General features: G+C 43.7%; 1 protein-coding gene across 1 annotated transcript; it reads left to right on the forward strand.

Moving 5' to 3' along the window:
- Positions 1-4149: 4149 nt before the first annotated feature.
- Positions 4150-4640, forward strand: LOC119805212 (40S ribosomal protein S12). The gene has a single exon (XM_038317117.2). The coding sequence runs from the start codon at positions 4219-4221 to the stop codon at positions 4615-4617; it is 399 nt and encodes a 132-aa protein (XP_038173045.1). The 5' UTR covers positions 4150-4218; the 3' UTR covers positions 4618-4640.
- Positions 4641-11024: the final 6384 nt, after the last annotated feature.

Here is an 11024-nt window from a genome sequence, read left to right on the forward strand (position 1 = left end):
TATTGACACAGTTGCATTAAGGATTAAGTTTCATACACAGCGTTATATTACCAATGGAACAAAATCAATCTCGATTAGCTAACAGTAAAGAAATTCAAGGGTTGGTGAGATGGCTCAGTGGTTAAGGACACTTGCAGCCAAGGTTGATGACCTTGTCCACTGATGTCCAATCCTCCAAAAAGCTTATGTGGAAAAAGCTTTTTTGGAAAACCAAATACACTAGTTCCTTTCCTCATCACTGTGATCTACCAAGACAGAAGTTAATTGGAGAAGGATTTGTTTGGCTCATGGGTCGGGCCAAAGTCCATCCTGTCAAGGAAGCTACACTGGCAGGAGTGTGGAGTTGCTGGTCATGGGGCTCGCACAGTCAGACAGAAGCTAACTATGGATGCCAGCATTCCTGTCTCATCCCCTCTCGGTCACCAGCCCATGTGATGCTGCCACACACACACACTGAGGGTCTTCCTGAATGTCTTCCATCCCCAGTTAAATGTTTCTGGACATATACCCTCACAGGTGCACCTAGATTCATAGCCATCCTTTCTCATCGGGACTGCCAGCCTGCAAAAAATGACAGGGAGACTTATGAAGTATAAAACTCAGCCTTACCGTAAGCTTGTTCCTAAGTCTTTTTTGTTTTTGTTTTCTTTCTGTCTTTCTTTTTTTCAAGACAGGGTTTCTCTGTAGCCTTGGAACCTCTCCTGGAGCTTGCTCTGGAGACCAAGCTGACCTCGAACTCACAGAGATCTGCCTGGAATTAAAGGTGTGCGCCACCACCGCCCGACCTCTAACTAATTCTTATAACTTAAGTCAACCCATATTTATATTAATCTATGTTCTGCCACTTAGTGTTACCTCATCTCTATACTTCCCGTACTGCTTCTGATGCATCTGGCTGGTGACGTCATTGCCACCTTCTTCCCAGAGTCCCCTCTCTGCCCAGAAGTGTCGCCTACATCCTCTGCCTAGCTATTGGCCATTCAGCTCCTTATTACACCAATCACAGCAATGCACCTTCACACAATGTACAAATATCCCACTAGAGTCTCCTAGTGCTTCCAAATCAGCCCAGTTGATAATGATGCTTAATCCACATGGAGATCTAAGATTGACATGAGGAATAATTTAGAGTAGTTCTATTAAAGAAGGTCTTTGTAAATTTTCTCTGGGTCTCCATGATGTGCAGTATCCCTGCATCTCTGCAGCACATAAGAACACTAAACAACTTCTAGAGCTGAATAATAGAACAAATGAATAGAAAAATTCAGGCCAGAGCCTCTAAAGCAGGCCAGACCAACAAGGAGAAAGAGTGAGAAAATTCAAAGACAGATTATTTAAAAATTATCCAGTCAGAGTAAAAATAAATAAATAAAAAAGAACAAAGAAAGAAAGTCTACAGGATCTCTAAGAAATAAACTAACCAATACATGTGCACCACAGAAATTCCAGAAAGGGGAAAAAACAGACGGAAAGCCTTTTTAAGAAATAATGAGGCAGGAGCTGTCATTAGCACTGTGGCTGACGAGAAGTGTCTGCTGCATGTCTCTTGATAAAAGAGGACCAGAACAAAGCAACATGACTGCTAGCCCATAGGAGTGTTTGAGGAAGCGTGCTGGAGGGAGAAGAGACACCATAGAGATGCTACAGAGCATGAAGGCCCTATGACGACAGGAACAAAGTACACGGCACCTACCGCCCCACGACCCCAGATAAACTCAATCCTGAACCAAGAGGGACATCACATGCTTGAGAATGGATAGACAGGAAGCCCCCAGCATCCCCACTCAGCCATGGCCATCTGCAAACTGCTAGAGAAGTCTGCAGCTGTCACAGTTGCTGGGCACAGCTTTAGGAAGTTGCAGGCAAACCTAAGCCATTGCTTGGAAATTGCTATGATCTCCAGCCCTGTTCCTTTGTAGATATACCCTAGAGTGAGATACCTAGAACACATGATAGTATTAAGTTCAATTAATTTTGAACAGTGTTCATATCATTTTTAGAAATGCTGTACCATTATGCGTGCTTACCTGCAGTGTGCAGGGTTCAAATTTCTCCACATTTTCAGCAATGCTCTCTATGTTTTCTTTTCTGTTGCTTTTGTTCAACCATAGTCATCCTAACAGACTTTTGGGTACTGATTTATACGTGGTTTTGTGAGTTTGTACATGGTGAGGTACATGCACCTATGCATTTGCCTGTACATGTGTGTGGAGGTCAGAGAGGGCACTGAGCATCCTCCGCTGCTCTCTACCTGTTTCTATGAGTCAATGTCTTTTCTTGAATTTTGAGTTCTATGTCTCAGCTGGGCTGGATGCCAACCACCCCAGCAATCCTCAGAGCTGGAGTTACAGGCATTTGAGGGACATCTGGCTTATTCCATGGGTGCTAAGATCTGAACTCTGATCCTCATAATTGCAAAGCAAGTATTCTTAAAGGCTAAGCCGCCCCCCGATTCCCACTTTAAAACTGTTCTTTAGAGGGGAGGGGGCTATAGCTGTATTTTTGTTTGCTCTTTGTTTTGTTTTGCTTTAGAGTTGAAATAGCACCTTTTCTAATTTTCCCACAAACCTCTCATCAAACACATGGCAGGCAAAATGTCTCCCAACTCATAGGTTGTTCTTTCGCTCTGCTTTTTTTTCTGTGCCAAAACATATTAGCCTAAAATAGTCCCACTTGTCTACTTTTCCTTTCATTTCTTGGGTTCTCAATGTCATTATCAAGAAACCAAGACCAATATCAACCAAATTTTCTTTCACGTTCTCTGGGACTCCTTTTTCCTACTCCATCTGGTAGGCCTGCTCCTTCCTGGACCATAGACCTGCTAGGCTCCCTGGCCCTTCCCTCCCCTCCGCCTCTGAGAGCCATCAGGTAGGCTCTGCCCCCATAGTCAGTAGCTCTGGGCCACTGGTTAAGCATCATTCTGCCCTACACCATAGTCCTCCTGACTCTTCCAGGATCTCTAGTCTCCGTACTCACACTGGGATCCCTGCTTCTCATCCTTTAAGCTGCCGTCTCCTCTGGGATGTTCCTTCCCAACACTCACAGGTATACCCTGCCTGTGGTGACCCTATAATGGGACTACATGCCTAGATTTTTGAGTCCTCCTGCCTCCAGCCCCAGTTTGACCAGCACTTACTTGGGGAACGGCAAGTCACACTAACAGTCAGCAAAGTAGAGGACCAGCAAAAGTAGACTAGTCTTTGGAGAGTGCCTGTTCTTGCAGAGAGTAGCAGACTCTCAATAGAAGCCTAGGGATAGAACCTTCAGCTCTCAGTACCAGTTCCACGAAAGGAAACATCTCAGCTGTCTCACAAAGCAGCCACCTCCCAAACATGGCGCATGCCTAAAGAAGAAAGGTGATCTTAGCAAAACGAAGGCATGGCTAGCAAGACACGTCACATGTGCAAGCCCCAGTGCAAAAACAAAAGCAACACCAAAATCCAAGCCAATGAATCTAGAAAAAGCCATATTGAGTGAGGTAACCCAGACCCAGAAAGACAAATATAATATGTGTTCACTCATAAGTTGCTTCTGGACATAAAGCAAAGAAAAAAAAACCAGTTTACAGACCATAACCCCAGATAATCTAGACAACAAAGAGGACCCTAAGAGAGACATATGTGGATCTACATAGGAAGGAGAAAAAGACAAGCTCTCCTTAGTAAATTGGAAGCATGGGGTCACAGGAAATGGTGGGGGGGAGAGGAAGTGGGGGGCCGTAGAAAAATGTATAGCTCAATCAAAACAATTAAAAAAAAAAACCTCCAAGTCAACACGCCTCCTCCAAAATGATTAATGCCCTAGTAATGAACCCTAATGAGAATGACCTGGAAGATCTTCCAGACAGCAAATTCAAGAGAGTGATTATGCCTGTGTCAAATAACTCAAAGAAGATATGAATATACTCAGAAGACCTAAAACAGAAGCTGAATGAAACGCTAATGCTGATCCAAACTATGAGAGCAGAATGCACTATTTAGACTTGCTAAATGAAAGCCAACTGAAGTGACGCTGGAAGTAAATAACTCAATAAGTCAAAAACCCAAAACTCAGTGGGAAGCCCTACCAACAACAGAATGGACCATGGTGAAAACAGTGTGGGACGAAAGATGAGGTTAAAAAATTGGATCATGCTTTTTTTCCCCTGCCGCCGCCGAGTTGCGCGGAGGCGGAGCCACGGGTGCGTTCAAGATTCGCCCTCACCCGTAATCCACCGCCATGGCCGAGGAAGGCATTGCTGCTGGAGGTGTAATGGATGTCAACACTGCTCTTCAAGAGGTGCTGAAGACCGCCCTCATCCACGATGGCCTCGCACGTGGCATCCGCGAAGCTGCCAAAGCCTTAGACAAGCGCCAAGCCCATCTCTGTGTGCTTGCATCCAACTGTGATGAGCCTATGTATGTCAAGTTGGTGGAGGCCCTTTGTGCTGAGCACCAAATCAACCTAATTAAGGTCGATGACAACAAGAAACTCGGGGAATGGGTAGGCCTCTGTAAAATTGATCGAGAGGGAAAGCCACGGAAAGTAGTTGGTTGCAGTTGTGTGGTGGTTAAGGACTATGGCAAAGAATCTCAGGCCAAGGATGTCATCGAAGAGTACTTCAAGTGCAAGAAATGAATAAATAAAAATATTTGCTCAAAAAAAAATTGGATCATAACTAAGCGGTGCTGATGCACATGCCTTTAATCCCAGCACTCAGGAGGCAGAGGCTGGTGAATCTCTGAGTTCAAGGCCAACCTGGTCTACAGAGTGAGTTCCAGGACAGCCAGAGCTACACAGAGAAACCCTGTCTCCAAAACCAAAACCAAAAGCAAGCAAACAAAAGAAAATGAAGAATTCAATGAAGGACAATGAGGAATCTGAAAACATATATAAAGAAACCACAAATGAACTTTGGGATACCATGAAGAGACCTAACAATGTGTCCTAGTGTGCATGTGCAGGCATACACCCACACAAGTAATAATAATAATATTTAATAAATAGATAAATTATTTCAAGTGTTTGTATTTTCTCTTTGCACTCATTGAGTTTCCTTATAACAACTGTTTTATTCATTTTAAAACTATTTTAATTGCTGTGCTGGGAATTGAACCCAAGGCCTTGGACGTGCTAGTAAGCACTTTATCATTTATTCCTAGTCTCAGTCCCCAAAGAAGCTGTTTTACATTCTCTGAAAGTTCTGCCATGTGCATTCGTGCCTGGTCAGTATCTGGCGCATTGTTTTGCATGATGCTATAGTTTTTCAAAAGATATTCACAATTGTTGACATGTGACATCATCTGGACATTGAAGAATCTAATATCCTTTTTGTCTTCTCAGAAATTTTAAGCAGACTCCTCTTCTATGAGACTATAGTCAATTCCACTATTTCAGCACAAGGTGGCGCCAAGGTCCAGATTTGCCTATAGCTGCCTATTGCCCTGTGCTCATAGTTTCAATGCTAGAAGGTAATCCTGGTCCATATTTGTCCCCAGTTCTCTATGGTTGCAAACATTAAAACACAATAGAGTGTTTGCAGAATTGTCTGTTCCCATAATCCCTAGGGTTAGGATATGCCCAGATGACTGTCTGCAGTCACCGAATCAGACTCTGAAAATTTTACCTAGATTTGGGCACTGGAGATAGACTAGTCCAAGCTCCCAAGTCACACTGGTGGCCACCAAACCCAGCAAGCAGTATCATATCCTAAGCTTACAGCCTATAAAATCAGTTCAATATTGGGTTAGGCCACCATCCATGTAGCCTTTAGCTTCGGCGATCGAGCAAGGACCGTATTTCTAGGGGCTGCTTACTACTAAACTGAGAATCTGAGCTCCAGTCCTTGCAAGCAGTCACAAGTGATACTGACTATAACAGAGGTCTGAGAAATTAAAGCCGCGTGTCTTCCCCTGGCGTCGGAGCTCTGCCAGAGGCTCTGTTCATAGGTAAGCCTGGGAATTAGGGGCTTTGCTTCTTCTCCCCAGTGTGAGTCTTCATTAATCCCAGGAGCAAATTTCAGAATAAAGTCTGGTGATTATGACCTAAACCTATTCCCGCGATATGGGGTCTTGAACCATGCTATGCTCCCTGGGGTCGGGCTAGCATGGATGAAAACAGACTTTTGGCCACTGGAGCTGATGCTAAGCTGAACCGTGCCTGGGTCTCGTGGCAGTAAGGACCTTCACTCACTCAGTGGAGCACTGAAGCCCATGCCCCAGCCAATGGGAACAGGCTGAGCCCTTAATCCTTCCCACCGGAGCTCAGTTCTCTGCTGGGTGCCAGAGCCAATCTAGAATCCTGTTCATGAGTGCTGGCCTGGAATAGCTGAGCTACTGAGGTTAAGGATGTGCCATGGACATTAACGTCTTGGCCACAGAGATCAAAGCTAAGCTAGATCACATGAGAATCTTACATCCTAGGGGCTTGCACAGTCTCAGGAGGAGAGCAAAAGTATTCAGCCACCTCCAAGGCTGAAAAAGACAAGTCTGGGGCCCTGGCACACAGATCTCAGCCTGATTCGGGAGCCACTTAGACTCTCTGCCAGTGAGCTCTAGTCATACAAAAGGCCTACCACATTTTTGGCATCTATGTGTGTGCTCTCATCACCGGGGGCTGGCACGGGCTCTGCTTCCTGGAGTATGAGGGTAGAAGTGCTCTCTACATACACCACTTGACCTAACACAGTTTCCAAAGCAACGTCTGCAAATTTTGGTCCGGCAAGGCCTTGCAGTAATGATCTGGGTGCTTTGTCTGATACCAGCTTTCCCCAGATACAAGATTTCTTTTAAAATTGTTATATTGACTTATTTATTGATTGCTCTCATGCAAGCGCATGCGTGCGTGTGTGCGTGCACTGGCTCAGTGAAATGTCTTCGGAACCTTCTCAGAGCTGGAAGGTTTAGATATACACTGTTTAATTGCTAAGAGCTTGGAGATTTTCCTTTTATCTTTCTGCTGATTTTTAGTATGAAACCAATTCAGACAGGCTTGAAACCCAATACCCGCCCCCCCCCCCCCCATGGTGAAAGGTAGCATGAGGCAAAGTCCTGGTTCTCTCCTGCCAGGACAAAACCATTATAATTGCAATTTTTGAGAGGTTTTAGTGCTTTTCATGATTCATTTTCTTGTCGGCTTTGGTCTCTGTTTGCCATGCACTTTTCAGAAGTAAGCACACTCTGTTGTTGTTGGGCAATGCATTCGACACGGTTGTTCAGCGACTGGGCTAGTTTGATATGCCTTATATAAGAGTTGCTCCAGGCTTGTTGGCTAAAACAATGCAGATTTAACATCTGATATATGGAAGTTCAAAGTCCTGCCAGGGTGACAACGGACTAAACCTCTGAAACTGTAAAGCAGCCCCAATTAAATGCCTTCCTTTAGAAGAGTTGCCATGGCCATGGTGTCTCTTCACAGGTGTAGAACATTAAGACAGGTGCATACACTTAAAATCCAAGCACCAAGGAGGTAGAGCATGGAGGATACCCCAGGGCTCACTGGCCAGACAGTCTGTATTATTTTTCTATTGTTGGGATGAAACAACGTCACCAAAAACAACTTATGGGAGAAAGAGTATATTTTGGCTCATGGTCCCAGAGGGATCAGAGACTCCATATTGGCAGAGAGGCGTGGCAGCAACCAGCATGCATGCATGGCCACAGGAACAGAAAGCTGGGAGCTCACATCTTCAAACGTAAGCAGGAAGCAGGGAGAGAAAGAGAGGAGGAAGGGGAGGGAGAGCACTGGAAATAGCATAAGGTTCTTAGTTTCAAAACCTACCCCCTGACATACTTCCTCTAGCAAGGTCTTCCCTCCTAAACTGCCCCAAACTGTACCACCAACTAGGAAGCAAATGCTCAAATACTAGAAACCGTGGGAGGCATCTTTCATGGGACCACTGCATGGTTTATCCAAGTAGATGAGCTCCAGGCAAAGAAGAGATCCTGTTCTCAAAGGCGGATGGATGGCAGTCCAGAAAATGACTCCTCCACATGCACACACACATGCATTAACAAAAAGAAGTCTGAAACAGGTCCTGCCAGGTGATACAGAACAAGGCTATATCCCATTCGAAAGCTCTTACACTTTCCAGCTTCCAGAGGCCACCTATGCCCCTTGGCTCATGAACATGACTATCCACAAGGAGATGTCTTCCTGCCAACTGCAGGAATGTTTCTCATTTCTTCTGTGTGTGTGTGTGTGCTAAAAGTCTACCCAATGGTCCTAGCAGTTGCTGTAGTTGCCAAGAGAGTTGTAGAGCCCAAGCAGAGCTGCAGGTTTGTTTATTTCTCCTTTAAGTTTGTCCGTGTTGGCTTCCCGTGTTTCAAAGCCCTGCTCTTTGGGGTACACTGTGGATCACTGTGTCATCTTGGTATGCTGATCCTTTTGTCATTATGCAACGTATGTCTTCATCCACGGTAATATTTGAATATCCACCCTGGAGCTGACTTTATCTGATTTGAATATAGCTACTCCTGCTTTGTTTGCTCAGTGACTAGGTGACATATGACTCCCTGCCTTCCACTTCCCACCTGCCAATATCAGCATGTTTGAAGTGGGCTTTTGTAAAGAGTCATGTTGACTTACCCACTCTGCCAGTTTGGGTCTTTCAATAGATTCGCCCACATTTACATTTAATCAAAAACCGAGCCCCGGGAACTGAACTCTTCTGTTGGACTGTTTGTTTTCTTCCATTTTGGTCTCTTTTATTTATTAAGCCAAAGCTCATATCATTTAAAGTGAACTCTTTCAAAGTGTACCCTTCAATAATGTTTTGTACGTCCGCATTGTTCAAGCACACCTCCGTGCCATTCCCACATATTGGAACAGGAAGGAGCCATGTATTCACTAAGTAGGCATTCTCCCACAAACCCATTCTCGCCGCTGATTCACACGAACCTATTTTCTGTCTCTGTGAATTTGCCTAGTTGGAGTATTTCATATAAATGAAATTATACCATGTGTTACCTTTTGAGCCTAGCTTCTCTTTCTCAGTATACTGTTTCCAAGATTTATTTTGAAAACATATATAGGTGTGGTCTATATTAATAATTTACCTCTTTTTAATTTTTTATTCATTTTTTGGTGTGTATGAGTGTTTTGTGTGCGTGCAACATGCGTATTCCTAGTATTCACAGAGGTCAGAAGAGGGTGTCAGGTACCCTGGAACTGCAGTTACAGATTCTGTGAATCAACATGTGGATGCCGAGAGCTGAACCTAGGTACTCTGAGAGAGCAGCAAGTGCTTTCAACCACTGAGCTATCTCTCTGAGCTTTAAAAAAAATTATAATATAGTGAGCCCGTCCATGCTGTAGAGTTCATGTTCATTGCCAGACTTAACATAGTGAAGGGAACCCTGATGGCTCTTTGTCTTTGGAGAGGGGTGGAGTGGGGGTATGGGTGGAAGGGAGGGGAGGGAAGGGGGAGGAGATGGAAATCTTGAATAAAAAAACGAGAAAAAAATAAATAAATTTGGATAGGAAAAAAATTCTAATATAAAATTGATGGCAAATATATCTAGAGACCAAATAATTCTTACATCATTTGTTTTAAGGTTAGTCACCATCATAAAAGTCTGTCTGTCTTTTTGCGGTGTTTGTGACAGAATCTGTGCCTTGTGCATGCTGTCTAAGCGCTCTACCAATGCACCTGTGCGAGCGATTACCCCAATTTTATTGGATCCTGTCACCCTGTGCTACCACTCCTCAAAACTGTCTAGTCACTGCCCTGGTGATAAAGTCTTTCCCACTGTTTTGAGCCATGAGCAATTTAATTTGCCAACAATTATATAAATACTTATTATGTTATATAAAATATATAAACTATATTATATAATAAATATAGAATCAATTATGTATAAATTATATATGTATTATCTATATAAGAATTATATGGGTTGCAATATGATGTATTAACATTTTTTATTTTATCATGGAATATGCATATCAAGCTATTAATAAATTTGTTGCCACGGGAACTCTTTTCCTGTTTTGTTTTCTTTTTCAAGACAGAGTTTCTCTGTGTAACAGTCCTAACTGTCCTGGAACTCTCTCTGTAGATCAGGCTGACCTCAACTTCACAGAGATCTGCCTGCCTTTGTCTCCTGAGTCGTGGGATTAAAGGCCTTAGCTACCACCACCCAGCACAAAAGTCTTTTTTTTTTTTTTTTGGAATAAAAATATTTAGTATGTTTTCTTGGGACAGTTTAAGAATATATAGTATTTTAAGTATAATTAGTATATTGCCCAAAATTTGCAAACACTGAGCAAGATGGCCTTGAGGGCTCTGTTAGACTGCTTGCCTAGCACACACAACACTGAGCTGAATCACTGCATGAACTCTGTGGCACTTAGTAGAAGCGGTGAGAACTAAACAACTTCAAGACCAGTCTTGGCTTCGTAATGGTTCAAGATCAGTCTGGGCTACAATAGACCCTATTTTAAACACTCACTCACACACACACACACACACACACACACACAAACACACACAGAGAGAGAGACAGAGAGAGACAGAGAGAACCAACAACAACAACCACCACCAGAACCACAAAAACTGAAGGGTTTTACTATCCCTGAATCTTAAAAAAAAAAATGGTTTAGGCGCTGGAGAGAGTGCTTAGCAGCTAAGGCGCAGTTATTGCCCTTGGAAAGGACAGGGTTTAGTTCCCAGCACCAACACGACAGTAACTCCAGTTCCAGAAAATGTGATGCTCTCTGTAGGCACTTCATGCATGTGGTGTACTACATACATGCAGACCAAACAGGCAAACACGGAAAGATTTTTAGATTAAAAAGAGAGTCTACCAGATCCCTTGGCACTGGAGTCCCAGGCAGTTGTGAGCTACCTGATGTGGATTCTAGGAACTGAACTCTGGTCCTCTGCAACATCAGTAATTACTTTTAACCACTGAACCGTCTCTCCAGCTCTCTGAATCTCATATATATGGGGCCAGGGAAATGGCTCAGCAGGAGGTAAACTGCTTGCCATGTGAGCTTGGCAACCGGAATTCAACCCTGGGAACCCATGAAAAGAGGATAGGAGA

The sequence above is a fragment of the Arvicola amphibius genome, chromosome X, assembly GCF_903992535.2.
Source record: "Arvicola amphibius chromosome X, mArvAmp1.2, whole genome shotgun sequence".
Classification (NCBI taxonomy): Eukaryota; Metazoa; Chordata; class Mammalia; order Rodentia; family Cricetidae; genus Arvicola; species Arvicola amphibius.